Source organism: Chenopodium album, chromosome 14 (assembly GCF_948465745.1).
Source record: "Chenopodium album chromosome 14, dcCheAlbu1.1, whole genome shotgun sequence".
In the NCBI taxonomy this organism is placed as follows: Eukaryota; Viridiplantae; Streptophyta; class Magnoliopsida; order Caryophyllales; family Amaranthaceae; genus Chenopodium; species Chenopodium album.
Window position 1 is genome coordinate 2,600,190 of NC_137847.1, and position 23,577 is coordinate 2,623,766.

The window sequence follows — 23,577 nt, forward strand, 5'->3', positions numbered from 1 at the left end:
GTATAATAAAAGTATAAAACTTGATTTGCTTAAAATTGATGTGTATAATCTTGTAGGGTTAAATTTTCACTTGATCCTACTGATATTATAGTGTCATACGTAATTCAAAAAATAGACGAAGCTATTTATCTTCTTTCATCTGATGAACTCAAAGCTATATTCATTTATCCATACCATTAATCAAATTACCAAAGAAGTCTCGGAAGGAACGGACTCCACCTCAAACAAATAATTTGAGCACTAGTCTAAAGTTTTGAGACATCCAACGAGTAAAACAATAACATGTGAACTGTGGTGTCTCCAATCACACAATCCCATAACGTCAATATCACGCAATCCTGTAACGCCAATATACGGCCTAATAAGAGCACAATGTCTCAAAGCATACTCGAGACATGCATATAAAATTAACCCATCTCTCTCCAAACCACCTTTCATCAAACACGTCTCATAAGTTTGTTTTAGCTAAGCTGCATTCATCTACACCTTATCGAAGGCCTTATTCAGTTATTTGTTATACTCCACGTCACTTTTCGTACGGTTTCATTCATCTGTTCAGGAGATTTGCGAATTGTATCCCAATGAGTTCAATATAATGTTTTGCTTGGGGTGGAAGCTATGATATATGACTTAGATATTCATAATTGAAGGACTAGCAAAAGCTTCTCATAACTATCAAAATTTGTTATGCACTATTCACTAGTCACTACAACTATAATTACATGAGAACTATACACATCTGATTAATCTACTGTCAATCTACGCTTAGCAGTAAAACATTACATTCTTGACCTTATCCTTCAATTCTGGCAATGGGCGGAAGCTTTGGCCTTTGTTTGTGCGCGAATTATGTGATCCCCCTGAACTATCACTACTATCAGGTTCCATGTAGAATCGAGCTCTGTAAGCTGCTAGATGGGCATAATATGCTGGAGGGACTGTACGAAAGAAAGAGACCATCAGTTTACATCACCCAAAATTCCATGCTACAACAGCATTTTGGATAATAAAATTTTGCATCTTATGATCGTATCATGTAACATAAAACTACATAAAATAAGATAAACGATCATCTTACCAACTGAAACAGATCGTGTGCAGCGAGCATACCTGCAGCAATAAAAACCAATACCAATTTTTATAAGAATGCATAAGAGAAGTTTCAATTATAAGAATATAAGAGGGGGGGTGTCTTCTTACGTGTAACAGAGGTTGTTTGTTAAAGATTGTATCTCATCGGCTGTGAAATTGTTATCATCCCAGAGTACATGGTAGTGAGCAGGTCTGCTGGTGCCCTGACAAATCATCAGGAGTGGTTCCATTGTTATTTCTAAAGACAATACATAAAACTGGAACTTTAATCTTAACCTCGCCTAAAATCTCACCTGAATCCCAGCATGACTGCAGAGAAAGAAGTCGAAATCGGTTGGATGACATATTTTAGTATCTACCACAGTACCTGAAATGTCATGATTTTATTGTTACTAAACATCATTTGGCATTGAGCCAAACAGATTAGTTCGGTTTAAAAAGAACTGGATTTTACCGGGCAAGATGTTCCCACTCTTGTCGGTGCTTCTCTTGTCATTGTGATTGTTTGGAAATAATCTTGTATGATTTCGCTTTTGAACCACAACAAAAGTCACTGGAGGTTGATAGCCGGGTTCCAGTGATGCACATGCCTACAAGAAACTTTAAGTTATGCACTGGAAAAGCATTATTTATGATGCTTATAAAGTAATAATCAAGTTTTGGGCATACCTTTCTAATGGCATCAAGTTCATACAATAGAACATGATAGAACTGTCCATCACTGACACCATCCCTGCTCATGTAATAATTCAGATTAGATGAATTGGTAGACATTTAAAATAGTTTTCAAGAAGATATCAGCCATTTTTATTTATTTTAAGGCACCTTTTTGAAAAAAAAAAAAAAAATCGAGATTTTCTGTCATCATTTCTAGTGCTGTTAAAAAGATTGAGAAAAGGTTATTTACCTGTAAAATATTATCCTCAGCGGCTTTTGTCCAGTGGCCCTCTTGAACGATAGCAAAAGTTCTCTGCAGCAGCATGGAATTAGTACATACACCATTTAAAAATTAACAAGAGCATGTAGCACTGGATATCATATTGACTACTATATGCTATGCAACGACACAGAAAACATGCCTACATCCACCCTCTAGAATAATAAGATAAACACTAAGTTTTGAAATTTACATTATTGAAAATCTCATGCTCATCACTAACATAACATGTTAGCTGAAGAAAAAAGAACCATAAAAACTGTTGCATTTCATACGCACTATGTGAACAAGAGTCAGCTACTAGTACCAGACACTGTTACAAACCCTAGAGTAAGACTTGTCCATTACACTAAACTTTTGCATATTTTCTGTTCAAAATGATGTATCAAGTGTTCATGGCCATGTCACTGTGCCTGGAATTTGATAAACAACTTAAAGTGAAATTGAGTGTGTTCATCTATAGCTGCGAAATTCCTTTGGGTAGTTAGGGAGTGCTAAGAGTGGATAATAAGTTGCCAGGCATAATTTACAAAATCTCTACTCTTCGATGTAGTTTGCACTTCAATTGGCTGGATGTAAACCAACAATCTTAAGCTAGTTATCACTAATCTTAGTTTAGAAATTTCACAATGCAAACCTGATCATGCCTCCATTGACAGTTCCTTGTTGCGGATCTTGCCAGGTTTTGAACAGATCTTGTATGATTTCCTGTCTGTGTGCCTGAGCAGATACCATACCAGCATACTTTGTTACTTCTGGCCAATCTTGAGATGCTACAACCTGAGAAAAAACAATTAGATAGATCTAACATATGAATACATAACCTTTCCTACATATTAAAGAAATGAATTTCTTACAGCAGCGATGGATGGGCTAGTATCTTCCCCACTTTCTGGATGAGTTACATCAGCTCCAAAAATTATTGTTGGGATGTCACTAACCATTGGAATTCTCAAACTCAAAGCGTCCAAAAGGACTGTATTTCTTCCTCCCAACTGCAAATTAGCCTCATGTAAGATTTGGTACACAAAGCTTTGCTTTCAAGCAGTATACGATACAATATCATGCATACCTTTACATTAATTTTCAAGGACAGATTCGCTAGGTATTGCCGGGAAACTTTCAAGACATATTTGGTTAGGCAGCATTGCGAAATCAATCCCAAATCCGTCTCACATATTCGCTTCAAATCACCTAGAAGAAACACAAAATTTCAGTCAGTGATATGTTTCATGAGTCCTACCATTTTGCAGTCAAAGATATATTTGCATCAGAACTAAATCTCTGGGATAGATTATAGTGAAATTAAAATAAAAATTATCATATCCAAAGAGGAGCAAAATTATTATTTCTAACAGAATATTGAAGTGAAGGTCTGAGAACCTAATAAGGAACAAAAGCAGCTATGTACCATATAGTGAGCCATTATTGTCTGGTAGAATGGCAATAACCAACTCCAGCTCCTTCCCATCAAGTTTGCTTGCAGCAGCATTACATACATATCTCAAGGCCTTCTTCACCTGGTCTGGCCTAGCAGAATGGATAGGGATCACAGGTTCAGGGTTGAACTCCTAAAAGTAGAAGTGAATGATATCAGTTCCAACAACTTATTCAAGGAACCTCAAGGGCTAGAAATCAAGCTTCTACTTCCTCGTGCTTTGAAGTTAATTTTATCTTTCACTTGAATTGAATGTAGTCATAGAATTCCATCCATGTCATGAGCACTGACTATGTTTCAGATAGGTAATCTTAGCACAGTCAGAACAGTGAAAGGTAATTTGTTAAATACGGATTCTAAAACTAATCAGGACAGTCAACAGGAGTATATGAACTTAAAGATAAGAACCACTCTGAAACTGAGCCATGGAGTCTATTTATGATTAATAATTGAAGCATTACCATTCCAGAGACTTGACACATCTGCACCAGCTGACGACAAAACCCACGAGCAGCAGTCTCTTGTACACTTCTCGAGAAGTTGATGCAAGCCCAGTTACTTACAGTGCTCCCATTAATCACTTTCTATATCATCAAATCAAACAGCCTTGCTCTTAACAAACACTTCTAATCCATATAGATGAAATTTCAAACAATAGAGACCACTTACCTTGTTTAGCATATTCCACTGACCAAGCTGGGGCAAGTGTTGTTTCTCTTTTCCAGTATCATGGTACTTCAGCTATTAACAACAAAAATGGTTCCAATGCGCATTCAGTTTAAATTTGTCAAATTGCATGGAAGAGAGTAAAAAAAAGGATGGCATGGAATACAAACCCATGGAGCAGGAAGAACACGAGCCTCAACCGTAGCAAGTTTGTCATCTATCTTTATGCCGAACTCTTGTGCATGGGGATCTTGGTTGTAGCCATTCTGGTGAACAGTCTGCAGTAAAAAGCAATAAAATCACTATGTAATCAACATAATCTATACATGTCATTCAGCTCCGTATGCATCATCATCATCGAAGAGTAATTTTTTGGGAGATAATTGTACAACGAAAAAATACGCAAATAATTTTCAGTTGTTAATGCCGTATGAATCATAACAAAAAGGAGCTACATTGAGGACCTGCAAAATATCTGTTTCCTGGTCACTTGGTCGTCTACATGTAACTTTGAGTAGAGATGTTATCTGTTTTTCATTCAATCTTCTTGTATATCTCTGTCCTCCAACTATTTTGCATGCCTATTATGAAACATAAAGAAACATAGAATCAGTAACTCACTCACATAGCTGCTGAAAGCAACATGTTCTTAACTAAAGCTATGACGTACCTCCATCGGCAAATAATTTACTTTCTTTTGATTTCCTACTTGAAGGCAAGGGAGGTGAGCATATTGAATGGTAAATCCATACACCTCCTGGAAGTACTCAATCACTGACTTCATATTCATTTGCTCATCAACAGGGAAGCTGCCAGGAAAAGGGTAAAAAGATATAATCAACTAGGAACAAAGTGCTAAGGAAACAATAATGAAGATACAAGAACTATGGCTATACATTAGCTCTCTGGTAGGCTGTGCTGACAATCCTGATACTCTATATTTCCTCCGTACATTTCCTCTGTGAGTAACCTCCACTTTGATGCCTCTTAGTGCTTTCTTAACCTGCACATATGCATGCATGAAAGTTAGCATCACATATAAACCAAATTATAACTTCAATTTCAATTAATATGTTATGTTGATATCCTAAACCAATTAGAGCCTCCTTTCATGCATATCTACATTGTAATTTGTTGACTAGAATCCTCAAGCAACTGTTAATCCATTGCAGTTATATTTTTTATGACTCCGGGATCATAATATAGTAGTCTTAAATGCATGTCTGGGATCGGCATAGTTTTATTGTACCTTGAAATACACAGCATAACTTTTTTCTTTTTGCATCTAATATCATGTCTGATCAAGAAAGCTTGTTGCAATAATTATACATACAAGCTAATCTGATTGATAAGCAAATGTTTTTCCTTCTATTAAACAGGTGCTTTATGCTGAAAATATTAGTAGGGAACTCATTAAATCACTGGCCGTAGAGGTCCTGCTCAAATTTGGAACAATTTATAAGACGTCAACGCTATACCTTAACAGAATCTGCATCAGACAATGGTCGTGAACGTACATCCTTCCCCAATATTTGAGCTACAAACTCAACTACTGGGAGTGCTTCAATGAATGCACTTGCTGACATATCTGAAAAATCAAAATAGTGGTGTGACAATGGACTCCAAAAAGATAAAGCTGATAACTCGTGGGGAAAAAAAAAAAAAAAAATAGCGATGCAAAATAAGAGATGCACCCACCAATATTCAGGGCCAACCCCATCTGCGTGGCTCTTACACTCTGATAGAAGCCACGCCAAGAGTGTAAACCACCACCAAGTTGATGAGGCTTTTGAATATCAGGAGAATAGAATAATCTTCCAAATGGTAAATACCTTCATGTTTCCCAATTTTATAGGCCAAAATAAAAATTAGTCATTACAAAGTAGCAGTGCATTTGTGTTAGATCAGAATAATTGAACTTCAGAAAGCACACACCTTTTTGCGGCCATTTCCCTCAAGACAGTATCAATTACTGTGAGAGCTTCTTGAGGTGCTTTAACCTGTTTACCTGCAAGAAGCTCGTGTAGTTCATGCATTCGAGCAAAACCAACAAACTGGATTTTAACCTCGAATTCATTTTTCCTAAAGCAAAGAGTAACAAATTAGCAGCACTTCCACAAGTAATCAACCATGACAAATAAAACAGGAGGTAAAGAATCAGCATACCTTGTTGATTCAAACCCTTCACTCTCTTCAAGCAATGTAACCTTGAACTCTTTCGTCGTAAAAGGCAGTAATCCGGCAGTGTAAAGATTCTTCTTACCATCATAAACAGGAAGCTTTGCACCCAAGTTAGTTTCTCTGTGAAGTTTCACAAGCTCAGCCATGACAGCTTTATTCAATTTACTTGATTTTACTTCAGGAGTTATAGTAACCTGGAAAATTGACAGAGAATATTAATCACTTTCCTTCATTACTAGGAATACTATCCATCTAAAAAGCACAGCCCTAATCTGGATATTAGAAACTTACATTATATTGACATAAATCCGACCTCGATAACTCAGCAAGAAAATAATTCGCCTTAACAACACACTTAGTGCCCAACTGACCGAAACCCGGCCTTCGTTGGAACACAATGCTCTTGTTTGATGTGGGAGGGTCAGCATGCAACTGAAGTTTCCCGTCAGCGGGTAAATCTTCCACAATGGCACCTTTTGTCTTTCTTCTTCCTCTCCTTCGCTTAGCATTTTTCGGAGCATCTTCCAATCTCTCTTTAGCACTCTGGGAAGACTTGTTAGATGGCAACGAAATCACTAAGCTGCTTCCCACAGGTTTCTTGGGGATCATATGCTTCTGCTCCGGGTCTCTTATATGTCGATTCGGCATCTCTGTAACATAAGTATTTTGTTTCCCAGAAGAAAGTACAAGTTTAGAAATTGTGTCTTCTAACACTTCTAAGTACTAGTTTTGAAGTAATGCAATAGACAATTTTACAGGTAGAAAGATAGAGTTGAGTAAATGGCACAGTAAATTACTTCCTTTACCAAAATTAATATGGCTTCAGTTTCAAAGGGAAAAAGCAACTAGGGCAATTAGTATACTGACTTTACACCATTAAAATAATGCCAAAAGAACAGGAGAACACGAAAATTGAACAGTTTCTGAGTTGAGTTCAAATTTTTTAACATGAACAAAAACCAGGCAACATGTAAACCTTTAAATCATGCAAAATAACCCTTTGTGCAAAACATTTAAGTCCGAATTAGTAACATGACAACCAAATCGAAACAGAGGTAGCAATATGACAACTTCAACTGAATATCAATTGCTAACCTATTTGAGAAAATATAAAATATAGTAATTGAAATTATACCACTATTCACCTGATTTCTGACAGAAAAGTAGAAATTTTTAACTAGAATTGCTCAGTAAACAAGAACAGGTTTCCTTCTCAAATCTAACCAGCTTCTTCTTCTCACTAGACCCGGAATAAGAAAGTATAGCATAGATTTGTTTGGTAGAAAGAAGACAAATAAACCCAGAACATAGACTACATTTTTTATATCACTATATTATTAATTATGTTCTGAACATTCTTAAACGTTATTCTACGTCAATCCCAACTTCACAAAAACTATATAATATGCAATTTACTATTTAATTAGTTACTCAAAAACTTACCCCCAACCCATAATTCGAAAGAAGTGACACAAAGTGCATGTATGGGAATAACTGGACACGAGAGAGAATTTCCCGTGCAAAAACACCATTTTCCATGGTCAAAAAAGTGGGGAGAAGAATTTACTTTTCTTTCCATGGGGATTTACCAAAATGAATTTCATTTAGTAATTATTTAATCATATGGTTTCAAAACCCCAAATGGCTTAGTGGTCCCCTATGGTATGGGAAGTGGAGAGACTTCCTTGGATTATTCAAAGGTTGTCCATTCTACACCCGAATTAAGAATCCGGGCAAGATAACACAAGAACACATGAAATTGCACCCGAGTATAGGATAAAAATTTACCGACTTAAATTTAATATCTGTTTAACAGTGACAAAACGGAAGGAGACAATACAGCAAATAGGGGAATATCAGTGGGCAAAAGGGTAGTGTCTGTTGTATAGAGATTTAGATAACTGAGGAGAGAGAAAGTAATAAATTTGGTCCACAATAACAATAGGTAGTAGTGGTGTAATTTTGTTGAGTAGTAACCAGACACAATGCATCTGCAATTCCTCAGCTGATGCTACTGCTTCTGCTCTCTTCCTTTGGCTTTTGTTATCATAACTGTAGCATTGTCAGGCACTGTGTACTAAATTAAAGCTTTATTTTTGCTTAATGAGCTGACTCTTCTCTGTATATTTTTTTTTTAACTTTGTTTGCTATTTTCTTGCTTTCCTTTTCGTTTGCAGGAAATTCTTTGGTTGAGGTTTGTGACCATCAAGTAAAGTGGGGAAATTTTTTTCACATAAGACAGGAGAGAAATGATTTCCCTATTCCACTTACAAATATTTGAAAATTTTGTCAATTACCGAGTACAAATTACTCCCTGAATATTGAAATGAATTTCACTATTATTAACACCAGAAATTTTAAAAAAAAAAAAAATGGCTGTTAATTTGTTATGGAGTACTATACTACTACGTGGGAACAAAAGAAGAAGAAAAAACCTTATGTCAAGTCGTTTGTAATAATTGGGACCTTACGTCCTTACTCCTTAGTCATGAAATTTACCTATCACATGAGCAAGGATAATGTTTCAATTTCAAAAAAAAAAAAAAATAAATAATAAATAAATAAATAAAAGGATTATGTTTCAATAGAATGAAATTGTGATGAGATTTAACCTAGGACAAATCATTATATTACTGTGGTCTGTCGCCAACACCCTTCCATTTGATATTTTGAACAATTTTTTTTTGTACAAAAATACTAGTGTAAACAGTAACTACTGTAGGATGAAATTATGTTTTGAACTCATTGTCCTTTCACATGATTTATGTGTAGGAGTCAGTGAGAGGCTTACAGCAAATACATTAATACAAAAATACATATTCAAATGGAGTACCTGGTACACAAATTCAGTCTCAGCAATCATGAAAATTGACAAACTAATACATAGTACTGGAAAACATCACCAAATTTGTTTTTTTTTTTGAAAAAAAAGCTTAAACTTTCAGGAACATCCTACCAATTACTTCATATTAACTTTAGTTTAGCAATAGATAATCAAAAGTCACAATCAGCTACGGAGTACCTCCTATTGAAGTCGGGCACCTTTAAATCTATACTCTAATACTACCTCCGTTTTTTTTTTATTTGCATCACTTTCCTTTTATGGGTGTTTTTTTTTAAATGCATCACTTCTATATTTAATAACTTTATACTATATTTTATCAATCTCTTTTACTTTAAACCTCACTCAAATTATTTTATCATTCCTCTCTCTTGGTCCCCACTTAAATAATAAAAATATCTATCTTCTCTCACATACTTTCTCTTTCATGGTCACCATCTTACTTTTACCATAATAATTTATTCATCCACTCACAATATTTTATTACTCTCCTAAAACTTTGTGCATTGTCAAGTGATGCAAATAAAAAAAAATTAAAAAAAAAAAAACGGAGGAAGTACAATATACTCGATCGGATCGGGCTAAACCACTAAAGTGGACCTACACTTAATAAAACAGACAAACCCGGATTTCAAACAACATAAAATTTTGTCATTGGTGTCTTAAGCCTGAAGCCCAGTTCTGCAACTACAAACAAAAGTCCAAAGACCAATTTTCTATTTGGGCTGTTGGTGCTGTCTCTCTCATCCCTCTCTCCCACTGTCTTGGATTGTACTGTCCCTCTCTCCCTTCCTCTCCCTTTATCAGTTCTATGAGCCTCGTGTAGTCTAAGTTCACAACAATGAGTTGGTACTTTTTTGTATAAGGATCGACCAACATATATATAACTGGGCCAGTAACGTCCTCTTCGGAAACAAAACAAAACTAGCAAGCCCAACAATAATAGTACTATCTTCCACAAAACAGATGATAAAAACTTCCTTCAACAACAATTATTGAATTAACATATCCAACAAAATTGTAAAGGGACAAAGAAACTAATGGTATACTACATAGCAATATGATGGAGAAACTTTATGTTTGTATATCGTCTTAGCCATTTGTAACTTTATGTTTGTATATCGTCTTAATCTCCAATCACTGTCAAGTGTTAACAGTTTATCATCTTGATCACCGTGGTAGGTACACATACTCTCTGGCTCCCGTACCCAAGAAATGGTATGTCAGAATAAGTAGCTATATGGAGTATCACCTCGTTTCCTAAGTCTTTGTTCATCTTAGCCTTGAGAAACTCAAGATTCTAACTCCCATATTACACCTCCAAAAGTCCAAATTAGACTAGAGTGCATAATGCCAACCACTAGATGAGTCTAGATCAAACAAATATATTATGATGACCCCAAATATCCATGTAATAAAGCTTAAGCGAGCCTCCCTTCCCAGTTAGATTGACATGTGAAGTGAAGTTGCCAATTAGGGAGAATTAGCAATATTCTTAGGTAAATCCCTTGGATAAAGAAAATGTCCCGAAGCATGATAACCTTGGGTTTAAGTGCAGTTCTGAACACCATCTTTTAAAGCCAGGTCTTGGTACTTAGAGATAAAATAGCTTAAACCAGTTACAAACTAATCTGATTAGTTACAGGTACTTTGTAGACTCACTCAATTGGAACTAGCACCATTATTCTCAACTTCGCCACAACTCAAGCTAAACTCGAAACTTCAATTAGCAGTTCAAGGAGTACAAGACTACAATCTTTAGTCCCTCAAGGCTACAACCATTAGAACTTGAATCCTTGTAAAAACAAAAAGCAATTACGTCTTGACATGAGTTTAGATATGATAAGTACGTCTTGCCATAAGTACTTATTATTCTACAAAGATAAACTTCCACTTTTCACCTAACCAATACGTCTTGAATCTTGGCATGAGCTTAGACATATCAAGTACTCGGATTTTTTTATTTACAGCCAAAATATTAGGCAAAATCTACTACGGAGTATTTGAAAGAGTAGTAACTTCCTTAGTTAAGCCACAATGGTTAAACAAGCTTTGATCATAAGGAGTGGTACCCTGTAGTCCTTTACCCAAATATGATGTTTGATGACATGCTGACATTGAATATACAAAGATCAAATGACTTCTCTGCTTTAGAATTTTTTAATGATAATAATGAGCCAGACTTAAATATGGAGACATGACTTGGAATTTACTACAACCAAACAAAGTATTAATTTCAAGTCTCCAACAAACGGGTTACCCTATATCAAGTAACTGAGGAAGATTTAAGATATCACATTAAATTTTAGCTACATAAAGTAAAGTTATAGTAATGTACAGGACGGCTCATAACTCTAACCCTTGGTTCTTCCACTACATGTATGATGTGAGACAAGCAATAATCACTTTGCAGCAAAGCATGCAGAAAAAGATAATTTTAAGTTTTCAACCCTTCCCCCTCTATATTTAAATATAAAAAGTAAAATTAAAAATAAAAAAAATAAAAAAAAAACAGTACTGGGCAATTTTATTTTTTAGTTCTACCATTTTTATTTTTATTTTTTGGTATGTTATACTGTATATGACACCACTATCCTTGACAAAATTCTACTTCAGGATCTTCCCCATACTTCACATAGGTTTGTTTGTCATTTGATATAAATGCAGTGTTTCTCTCCTACTTTTTGGCTACTCACATGAAAAAAATGGCCCATATTTTCTTTTAGGTATATAAAGAGCCACATAGAAGTGATGGAAAAAGGGCTCAAGCTAAGGTATCACTTATGGTATAATTTTAAATCTCACTCGCATCATCGTTTCACAACTAAACCATTTAGGATTTCAAGCTTGCCGCGAACAAAATACTAGACTGCACTAGTTGCATACCACCCACCCACATCACCCGCAAGGCCGCAAAGGCGCAAAAATATGGTATGTGATCATGACTGTTACTCATAACATGATAACAAAGTAGTCAAAGAGAAACAGACAAATAATACGGTAATAGTCATAAAACTTAAGGAGACGGAGGGAGTGACTTTAAAAACAAATTAATATTACTTCTGTTGTTCCCTTTTGTAGTTTTGTTTGCTCCATATCACTGATTAACCTCTCAAAAAAAAAAAAAAAAAATGGGTCCGATTAGTAAATAAAAATACTTGTACAAAGTAGGAACAAGTATTTATTTTTATTCAACCCTTATAGACCCTATAACCCAATTATTTATTTTTAATTTTTACAAACTTTTTACCTTGGGCATGTTAAATAAACCGTAGCATAAGCTACTAATAATAGTCAAACCCACAAGAACACGCAAAAAAGGTCACTCCACACATGTGTTTACACACAAACATTTCAACTTCTCTCTCTAAATAAATAACTGCCCCCTCTTATTCACTCTCACGTTTATATAATAAGCTCAATAAATGCCAAAACAAAAGAATATCCTCACACACGCCTTCCTAGTTCTTCTGCTACAAAAGATATGGTAGAGTTTGAATTTTATTACCCATCTAAAAAGGTCAAATCCCCAACAAACAAAATTATAGAATTAAGTTTCAGAAAATACCAAATAGCTACAGATTTGAAAATGAAATTACATAATCTAAGGTAGTAGTAGTAGTAGCAGTAGCAGTAAAAACAGGACTGTCATTAGTTGTTACCCAGTCTCTAAGGGTGAACTAGTGTACCACTTTTGTCTGACTATATTTGTAACTTGGCAAAAGCCAATGAACGTCCGGAGACGTTGGATAAACCAGCTAAAAGTAGAAGGATTAAATTAAAAATTAACATTAATTACACCAATCGACGCGTGATTTTATGATGTTTTTCTAAATTAATACCACTTTACGTAATATTTTAAATACTTATCCAAATTTTATTACATTATCATATAATACTTCCTTTGTCCCCAACTAAAAGTCTCATTTTACCCAAAAATTTTGCACCTAAATAAAAATCTCATTCACATTTACTCTTTAACTATTGTACTTAATTTATTTTTAATCAACAAAATCCCACCATTTTGTTATGATGTGGACGTGTGGTATGTTTAACCAACTAAAATTTTACTATTCTATTACTCCATAATTTATTCACTTTTTCTAAAGCATGTAAACAAATACTCCGTACTTTTTTTTTTTTTTTGAGGAATTGTAAACAAATACTTAAGGAGAGAGTATTACCTCAAAAATGTACATCCTTTAAATTCCTCTTACGAAGTATTATTAAAATCTACTCCATAAATGTTTTTTTTTTCTTTTTTGATGTTTAGAGAGCCACAAGGCCACAAAGACGGGAGATAAAAATTGATCCCAAGATCACCTAAAATCGAAAAGACAGCTCTACTCACTTGAGCTATCCCTCACTCTCATCACCCCCATAAATGACCATGAATAACAGAGTAACCACTACAACACCAAAATAACTCCGTAAATGACTACGGAGTAACATAAACTTAAACACGTACGATCATTTAGATGGTACTAATATGACTAAAACACCCCTAAACACGTACGATCATTTAGATGGTGAACGCGCGTGCACAAAAACAATCATCAATCGAGATATTACTCCGTAATAAAAAGAGAACAAGATATTAATAAACAAACCTTTTAGCTATGATTTAACGTTTCCTCAACTTTATAAACTTAAGCAACAGCAACAACAGCAGCAGAGCCGTTTAGCATTAATATCACAAGTAGCTAGACTGTAGGAAACTACGTCGTTTAGTCTTCTCCTCTTTTGATGATACTTGATAAAAATTCTACTCCAATCTCTGAAACAACATCAAAAACTGCAACTACTTAGACGACCAAGTTCGAGTCGAAATAGTCGTATCATTTCCAGAGATTTAATTTGTTAATGGAAGAAAATTAAATGCGATAAAAAGTAGGAGAGAGAAAATGTATCAAGTAGCGCAAATCTAAGAAATATGGTAGTATTAGACTTGTAGCAGCAGCTGCAGTTTTATTATGCAGCCATTACTGATTAGAGATCTTGCAGAAATCAGAGTTGACATTGTTTTTTTGATTGCGACGTCTTTTTTATTTATTCATCATCTTTTTTAAATCCAATACTCCGTAATTAATATTTCCAGTAATCGAATATGAACAATTGTTTTAAACGAAAAATACATGCAGTAATTTAAATTTAGTTCAAAAACCGTTGAATTAATAGCTTATTATTGATTAGTTTTTGCAGAAAAATTGAAAATCAAACAGTTGAAAATCTGAAAAAAAAAAAAAAAAAAAGCGGATATACATGGATTAAATTTTGCAGAAATAAAAATTGTTGCGTTTTTCAATAGTTGAAAACTGTATTATTAAATAAAGAAATTAAAATTACAAAAAATATATACCAAGTACAAAAAACTAACCGTAGAAACTTGGAGAAGAAGCAAATAATTACAGGTGATGGAGAAATCAAACAGTGAAGGGAAAATAAATGGAGGAAGATGGGAAAATAGGAGAGAGAAAAAGAAAGGAATAGATTGAGAAAACGAAACGAAGGATAAAAGGAAGAATGGAGGAAGAATGAATTGAGGTAAGCTAGAGAAGTTAGGGTGGGGAGAATTGAAGTGAAGTGAGTAGCAGAGAGCACTAACACTGAAACCAAGTGAAAGGGAATTTTATGGGGATAAAATGGAAGCAAGTGAAGTTGGAAATAGTGATACCTTTCTTTATTTCTTTTTATACCACTATCATGGAGGTTACATTATTTTTTTTCAAATTTTTAAATATAGAAGACAAGAAGAGGATGTTTCATGTGAAACAGTTTTACAATCAAACTAGGTATTAGTTAAAGGTGAGTAAAAATTTCTAATATCCGGAATTAGAATTGATACTGATTAGGAATCGGTGGTCCGAATCGAAATCAAAGCCGAATTTTGGGTAATAAATTAAGGAACTAGTTGTAACCAATTTCAATTTCAGTTCTCAATTTTTTTGAACCGAAACCGATTAGGTATCCGGTTACCTGTATATATTAAACTATGTAATAAATATATTTTAAAGAAACAAAAATTTGTAAAATGTATCTAGTTAATAAAATAAAAAATATATATATATTATTAATAACTAACATAAATAAAATAGTTTAATACATATATAAATATAAGGGTCTGTTTTGATTTATTGAATTGAGCTGAACTGAACTAAACTAAACTGATTGGAGCTGAACTGAACTGAATTGTTTATGAGAGAAGGAAATTAGGAACTGAACTAAACTAAACTGATTGAAGCTGAACTGAAATTTAGCTGAAGAGAACAGGCCCTAAGTATTAAACTCTAAAAATGAAAATGGACCAAAATAAATATTATAATTTGTATTAAATTTTAACAATTATGTACATAAATGGGTGGAACCAGTCCTGGTTGTTCTAATACCAATTCTTAAATTTTAGGATCGGTTGAAGTGGTTTCAATTCCAATTCTAAATTTTAGGACCCGGTCCCAACTAAGTATGCTACACGCAATTTGTGATGTATATATGTTACTAATTACTTTATCCGCTTGTGAGCATTTCTTTGATCACATGGAGTATACGTTGTTTTTGTATTTTTTTATTTTTATTTATTTATTTATTTTTTTTTTAATATAGAAGAGGAGGTTTCATGTGAAATTGTTTGACAATCAGACTAGGTATTAGTCACGCTAATAGCGTAGGTAAGTTACACATAATTTGTGATGTACATGTGACTAATTACCATATTCATTTTGCGGGCATATAGCTCTAATCATATGGAGCAATAAATTTTATGTATGGTTTGACCGATTAGCTAGTAGCTGGCTGATATAACTTATTGTATTAAGAGTAACAGCTTGTTCTCTTCGGCTTAATTTCAGTTCAGTTTAGTTCAGCTTCAGTTCACTTCAGCTTCAATCTGTTCAGTTTAGTTCAATTCAATTCCTAATTTCCTTTTCTCGTAAAATATTTATTTCATCTTTATTCAGTTCAATTCAGCTCTAATCAGTTCAATTCAATTCATTTCAAGAAATCAGAACAGGCCCTAAGGAGTAACTGACTTGACTAGTTGTATTAGTATATGCTTTCATTAATTCCTTAAAGGCAAAAGCTAACGAACGCCCCGGAGGCATTGGATAAGCTAGCTAAAAGTAGAAAGATTATATTAAAATGAACATTAATTACACCGATCGACGCGTGATTTTGTCGTGGTTTTCCAAATTAATACTATTTTAGGCAAGATTTTAAATGTTTATCCAATGCCCCGGGGCGCGTTCGTTAGCAAGATCCTTCTTTAAATCCTCTATTTTACTAAATACCAAAATAGCTTATCATAATAATACTTAGACCACTTTTATTAAAAAAAATCGAGTTGAGCATCATTTTCAAGGAAAATGATATACATAGCCCTAACTCCCTAAGGGTTATGTATAAAGAAACTAAAAAGGGAAATATTGAGGATAAAATTAACATTAATTACATTGATTTACGTGTGATTTTATCATGAATTCTGAATTTAATTTCATTTTAGGAATTGTATTTAATGTTTTTATATAGCCTTAAGGGCTACATATATCGTTACCCTATTTTCAAATTAGTTTATTAAACTTCGATAAGGGCATTAAATCATTTCTTTTCCAAACACCAAAACTAGTTGATTTTGTGATCAAATTGTCTACAATTGCTCCCCAAAAGCTAAAAGCTCTTCAATCATCTATTTATTTACAAACAAGGCCTTAATTATATATGAAGGTTTTGGCATAATGGCTAGTATGCAATACATTAATATGCATTGCATAATAATTTTTACGTTATTCACAAACATACTTTGCTTAACATTTTTTGTAACTAATACCTAATCTAATCGTCTGATACGAAGTGCAAAATATTGCGAGTTCATACTAATTTTAAATTAGTTGTATAAATAACTAAGTTGCTTTTCTGAATATCCAGAAGCACACAGTACTGTATTCAGGAGGAGAGGAGAGGGGAGGGGAGTCACTTTAGATAAAGAAGCTTTAAAAGCATAAGGAGGAGAGCAAGTAAAAAAAGAGAGTGAAGCTTTTTTGAAATAAAAGGCGTGCAATTACCATTTGAATAGAATTGAATAAAAAGAACACAACACACAACATCTTTTGAACATTTTGGAAACTGAAAAAGGCCCATTTTTTATTTCTATTTCTTTTTTTATTTTAAGAAAAGAAAAAGGAGGGAATAAGAGGGAGGAAGTGAAAAAGAAGGGAAGTGGTGTTTAGCGGGGGCTAATTAATTAAGCACTTCGATAAAGCTGCTTCGGTTTTAGAGATTCCTATGTAGGGAAAGGAGAAAATTATTTAATATTCCACTCCCCTTTTTAAAAATATCTTTTTGGATTTCTCTTTTTATTTTTAAACTCTCTATTTGATTAGTGTATTACAAGTATTGTAGTACAATAGGTTTTTTGGTTGTTGTTGTTGTTTATAGAGACACAAAAACGAGTAATGAAAATCGATTTTAAAATCCAAAACCTTAAATTAAAAGGAAAGATTTAACCATTTAAGTTACTCCTCACTTTTCAAAATACCAGAATGTAATATAATGCTCGTAGTCCATATTTCTCGGTCTTATTTCTAAATATATTGATTACGAGTCACTACAAAAAATACCATAAAATACAATGCATGGTATAGTTAAGAGTGTCTATAAGTGACGAGTTAATAATGAGTAATCATTTTCATATAAAAATCCGCTTATATACAAATAGAGGCAGATCTTGGTAAAAAAATAGTTAAGGGGATAAAATTGGAAGCTAATTAGTATAAAAAGCTAGATTAATAAGGGTCTGTTCCGATTTACTAAAAACAACTAAACTGAACTTAATTAATTGAAGCTAAACTGAACTGAAATGAATTGTTTATGAGAGAAAGAAATTATGAACTGAACTGAATTGATTAGAGCTTAACTGAACTGAACTGAACAAGTGTTTGGTCATGAATAATGTTTTACCAACATTATAAGATTAACAATGATATTGACCTAAGTAATCAAGACTTGCCTTTATTTTAGAAGGATATGGTGTAATGGTGATATGGGTGCGTCTCCAAGCTGTTGAGTGCTCACTACTTGACTAGTAAAAGTGTAGAGTAGTAGTCTACTCGATCATAGTACGTAGAGTATAATAACGTGGTTAAGGTTCGTGGGATAGGTCGGTGATCCGAAGGCAATTAGCTTAACTAAATTATAACTACTGTATGGGATGATATCTGGGCATGACTAGATCACAAGAAGATGCTGATATGTTACAGAAAGAGGACATGTCGGCCTGCCGCAATTTAACACGTGGCAACAGAAACTCGACACTTGGCACAAAAGGTTGTGCATGGGTGAAAGCCACCTGTCAAGGTAGATTACTATAAATAAGTAGGTAAGACCTCATTAATGAGGACATGAATTACTCTCTCTCTCTAATCTCTCTCTACTTTCTCTCTCTTACTTATCTTCTCTTCTCAAACACTTTCTGACTTTATCATCGGAGTGGTTATCCCCGGATCACCCCGGGGTTAGCTAACTTCTTCTCATTGTGTAGGTTCTCAGCTTGCCGATAGGAGTATCAGAATCTCAGGTCCGAATTCCTGGAGGAGTTGGGATCAGACAGAAACAATTTGGGGCTAGAAGGAGGGAACAGTTGATCACTTCTATCGCCTAAGAACCTCACACAAAATATATATACAACAACAATAATCATGGCCGGAAACAATTTTAACAATGGAATACCAGTAGGACAACCCCAGGTGGAGATAGTAGACGAAACCCATACCCTAGAGGGTAATCAGTTCCATATGCCGATAACCCCCCCTGCAGGAGGAGGGGAGGCAGAGGATCCTATGGCGGCATTTACTCCAGATGAATTGGAAACAGCCGCAAGGGTGATGAGTGCAATGAGTAAGGAGAGAAAGGAGGCTGAGGCGGCACGGGCTGAAAGAGAAGTTGCCCAGGCCGATAGAGGAACATCGCACCGTCACCAGGGGGAACAACACAATCAGCTGGAAAACTCGTCAAGGAGACCCCGATATGAGTCGTCAGTAAGGACGCATACAACATCACGGCAGGATGAGCAATCCTCGAGTCGTGTTGTGAGTACCAGAACTCAGCAGCAAAGAAGCTCGCAAGTAGTAGGTCAAGCAGTACGTACGGTAGTGCAGTTAAGGGCATCCCCATTTGCCCAGCACATCTTATATCAACCAATGGAGAAGGTGAAAATGCCGACTTGCAGATATGATGGAAGAGGGGATCCGGCAAGATTCATAACGTCTTATGAGGGACACATGATGTTGTACACAAACTCAGATGCAGTTTGGTGTAAGGTCTTTCCGACAACTTTGATTGGGGCTGCAGCCGATTGGTTTAACAATCTTGAAGTTGGATCAGTAGATAGCTTTGAAAGACTGACTGAGATGTTTGTAGGGCAATACGTCAGTAATAGCGTGAGGCAGAGAACTTCTGGAGAATTGATGGCCGTGGAGCAGAAACCAGATGAATCTTTGAGGGATTACATCAGGAGATTCAACAATGAAGCAAACACTATTCCGAAGTTACAACAGGAGATAGCCGTGATGGCTTTGATGAATAGGTTAGTTGATTCGGATTTCAAAAGGTATCTTACAAGGAAGAGTCTGCCGACATTGGCGGCAGCGTTCAGCAAAGCTCACGATTACATAAAGAGCGAGGAGCTGTTGAAGACGAGTAGTAGGCATATGGTGGCTGGAAAGGGGCAAAGTCAAAATGAGGGGACCTCGTCTGGAGGGAGCAGGCCGAGAGCTCCTGCCCCAGGAAGGGGAGGAGGAAGTCGGCAAGATACCAGACCGACAAGACTGCCAATGAGATACAGCACTTACACCCCCCTGAACACGCCAAGGGCTGCAATCTTCTCAGTGAATCAGAACAGAGAAGATTGGTCAAGGCCGATTCCCATGAAAGCAAGGTCGAGGGACGTGAAGAAGTACTGTATGTTCCATAGGGATGTGGGGCATTATACGGAAGAATGTACCCAATTGAAGGACAACATTGAGGAGTTGATCAGGAAAGGGCACCTAGCACAATACCGGTTGAATACCGGCAGGAGTCTACAGCCAACACAAACAGTTGAGAGGCAGCAGATAGAAGCGAGGCCCGAAAGGACACAGGGGAGGATAGTCCGACAAGGGGATGCAGGAGTACCGCCGTTATCTACAGGGAGAGTGGATGTGATAACGGGGGGGCCGATTCACGGAGGGACGATTAGTGGAGCGAAAAAGCATTTAGCGGAGCACCGTCATCTAGTTTGTGCTTTAGATGTAGATAATCGTCCTCGGCCAGCATCAATACCGCAAGTTGTATTTACGGAAGAAGATGCACGAGGTGTAGTGTTCCCACATGATGATCTGTTAGTCCTGATAACCAAGATCAATGGGGCTGACATCAAAAGGGTGCTGGTGGATGGAGGTAGTTCAGCGAACGTGTTGTTTATGCAGGCTTTTACCGAAATGAATATAGGAAGGCAATATTTGAAACCGGTATCATACCCTGTGATCGGTTTTAATGGGTCGACAGTGAGGCCAGAAGGGAGCATTGTGTTGCCTGTAAGGATTGGTGATGGACCACAAGCGAGGGATGTGATGGCAGAGTTTTTGGTGGTAGGTGTCGAGTCGGCTTATAACGCAATTATCGGCAGACCGATGATTCATGACATGCAGGCTGTTGTATCAACATACCATTTGGCAATAGCCTATGTATCAAACTTGGGAGCTGTGGAAAAGGTGTATGGAGGTCAGGTTATGTCGAAAGCCTGTTATGTAACAGCTTTGAAGAACCCAGTTGGTGATGCCGCAGTTCCATGCAACCCAACAAGGGAAGGTGAACCGATAGTGCAAGATTTGACAATGAAAAATTTTGATGCAAGACCTGAAGAAACACCAAGGCCGTTGCCGGGCGGAGAAACCGTCCAAGTTGAATTGCAGCCAGGCGACCCCAGTAGAACAGTGAAAGTTGGGGCAGATATGGACGTGGAGACCAGGTGTAACCTGATAAGTTTATTGCGCGAGAACGCCGACGTCTTTGCGTTCTCGGCCAGTGAGATGCCAGGCATACATCCTGAGATAATGGAACATAAGCTGAATGTTGATAGAAAGTTTAGGCCGATAAGGCAGAAGAAGCGTAACTTCTTGACTGAGAAAATAGAAGCGATCCAGGCCGAGGTGAATAAGCTCTTGGCAGCAGGGTTTATAGAACCCTGTACATATCCCGAATGGTTGGCAAATGTAGTAATGGTGAGGAAGCCGACAGGGAAATGGCGAATGTGTGTGGATTTTACAGATTTGAATAAAGCTTGCCCTAAGGATTGCTACCCATTACCTCGGATAGATAGGCTGGTAGATTCGACCTCTGGTCATGCCATGCTTAGTTTTCTGGATGCATTCTCAGGATATCACCAGGTCAGCATGCATAAGGCCGACAGAAATAAAACGGCCTTTATAACAGATGTAGGTGTGTATTGTTATAGGGCAATGCCCTTTGGGTTGAAAAATGCAGGGGCAACCTATCAGAAGTTGGTGGATAAGATTTTTGAGAAACAGAAAGGGCGGAATGTTGAGGTGTATGTGGATGATACGATAGTAAAGAGTAAGAATAAAGGAGACCATATAGCCGATCTGAGGGAGACATTCGAAACCTTGAGAAAATATCAAATGAAGTTGAATCCAGAGAAGTGTGTTTTTGGGGTGAGATCAGGGAAGTTTTTAGGTTTCATGGTTAGTGAACGGGGGATAGATGCAAATCCCGATAAGGTGAATGCGGTGCTTCAAATGAAACAACCAAAAACCATCCGTGATATACAGAGGTTAACGGGCAGGATGGCAGGGCTAACAAGATTTATCAGCAAATCAGCTGATAAAGCACTCCCGTTTTTTATGGTGCTGAGAAAGAATAAGGCATTTGAGTGGGGAAAAGAACAAAGTGATGCCTTAGAAGTAGTGAGGAATCATCTTGGCAAGATTGGCAAGTTCAAGCTTCAATGACTTGGAAAGAACAGTTATGGTTGAGATTTTAAAGCAGAGAAGCATAGATGAGATACCGGCGGATGTCAATTGTGTTGAAGTGGAGGATCAGTGGTACGATAAAATACTGGCATACATCGTTCATGGTGTAGGGCCAACAGATAAAGGGGAGCTGAGAAGGTTACAGAAGGACAGTGTGTGGTTCGTTATGTACCAAGGCCAGTTATACAAAAGGGGGTTCTCACTGCCGTTGCAAAGGTGCATAACGGATCTTGAATCCGCAAGATTAATAGAAGAATTGCATGAGGGAAGTTGTGGTAATCACCTTGGAGCAAGAGCTTTGTCCAGAGAGGCAATGAGAAGGGGATATTACTGGCCGACAATGAACGCAGATGCAAAGGCTTATGTTAAAAAATGTGAAAAGTGCCAAAGGTTTGCCCCAGTTATCAACTTGCCCCCGAACGATCTAACTCCGATACTGAACCCAATCCCTTTTGCCCAGTGGGGAATGGACATAGTAGGCCCATTCCCATCAGCCACAGGCGGAAGAAAATATCTGATAGTGGGAATTGATTACTTCACCAAATGGATAGAGGCAGAACCAGTAACGAAGATAACGGCATCGGAGGTGAAAAAGTTTATATGGAAAAACATCTTCACGAGGTTCGGGTTGCCGATGGCGATGGTTTTTGATCATGGAACTCAATTTGACTGTAACCCAGTCAAAGATCTCTTAAAGATGTATAAGGTTAAATTTGCTTATGCAGCAGTATGCCACCCACAGTCTAACGGCCAGGCAGAAGCAGCAAATAAGCAGATAATAACGACAATTAAGAAAAAGATCGAAGACACAAAAGGTTTATGGGCAGATTTGATACCAGAAATATTATGGGCCAACAGGACAACGATGAGAGAAGCCACAGGTGAATCCCCTTATACTCTGGTTTTTGGAACGGAGGCAGTCGTACCAGCAGAAGTCGGGTTGCCGACATTCCGGATTCAGCATTACTGTGCAGATCAAAATGATTTACTCCTACGACAACAGTTAGATTTCTTGCCAGAGCTAAGAGAAAAAGCAGCAGTTAAGTCAGCTGTCTTTAAAGAAAGAATGTCACGGGCCTACAACAGAAGAGTATCACATAGGCCGTTAAGCAAAGGAGATCTAGTATTACGAAGAACCGCAGCAACCGGTAAGGGTAATGAAGATGGGAAGCTGACTGCGAATTGGGAAGGGCCTTATCGAATAAGAGATGTCGTCATCCAAGGGTCATTTTATCTAGAAACCCCGGATGGGACACCTCTAAAAAATGTATGGAACTCGGCTGTATTGAAAAAATACTATGTGTAATGAACAAATCCTTATTTTTTGAAACTGATATAAAAAAAGATATCGGTGATGAATGAAGAAGTATTCAGACAACACGCATTGAAATAGGCATCCTCCATT

The 23,577-nt window shown here is 36.4% G+C and overlaps 1 protein-coding gene across 6 annotated transcripts; it reads right to left on the bottom strand.

Moving 5' to 3' along the window:
* Window positions 1–641: 641 nt before the first annotated feature.
* LOC145579836 (protein argonaute PNH1-like) lies at window positions 642–14,825 on the bottom strand. 6 transcript variants are annotated; one of them, XM_081637116.1, is made up of 25 exons: window positions 14,534–14,825; window positions 13,767–13,933; window positions 8,750–8,813; window positions 6,606–6,964; window positions 6,300–6,508; window positions 6,069–6,215; window positions 5,832–5,965; window positions 5,612–5,721; window positions 5,030–5,136; window positions 4,804–4,942; window positions 4,598–4,714; window positions 4,304–4,411; window positions 4,137–4,208; window positions 3,929–4,051; window positions 3,441–3,600; window positions 3,102–3,223; window positions 2,887–3,024; window positions 2,667–2,809; window positions 2,000–2,062; window positions 1,762–1,825; window positions 1,547–1,682; window positions 1,386–1,459; window positions 1,201–1,295; window positions 1,079–1,110; window positions 642–938 (listed from the first exon to the last, which is right to left on the bottom strand). In XM_081637116.1, the coding sequence occupies exons 4-25, from the start codon at window positions 6,960–6,962 to the stop codon at window positions 766–768; spliced, it is 2,823 nt and encodes a 940-aa protein (XP_081493242.1). In that variant the 5' UTR covers window positions 6,963–6,964; window positions 8,750–8,813; window positions 13,767–13,933; window positions 14,534–14,825; the 3' UTR covers window positions 642–765. The 6 variants fall into 6 exon arrangements, with proteins under 6 accessions (XP_081493242.1, XP_081493241.1, XP_081493245.1 ...); XM_081637115.1 differs by lacking the exon at window positions 8,750–8,813 and having other exon boundaries at window positions 14,534–14,824; XM_081637119.1 differs by lacking the exons at window positions 8,750–8,813; window positions 13,767–13,933; window positions 14,534–14,825 and adding an exon at window positions 8,103–8,120.
* Between the last annotated feature and the right edge of the window lie 8,752 nt (window positions 14,826–23,577).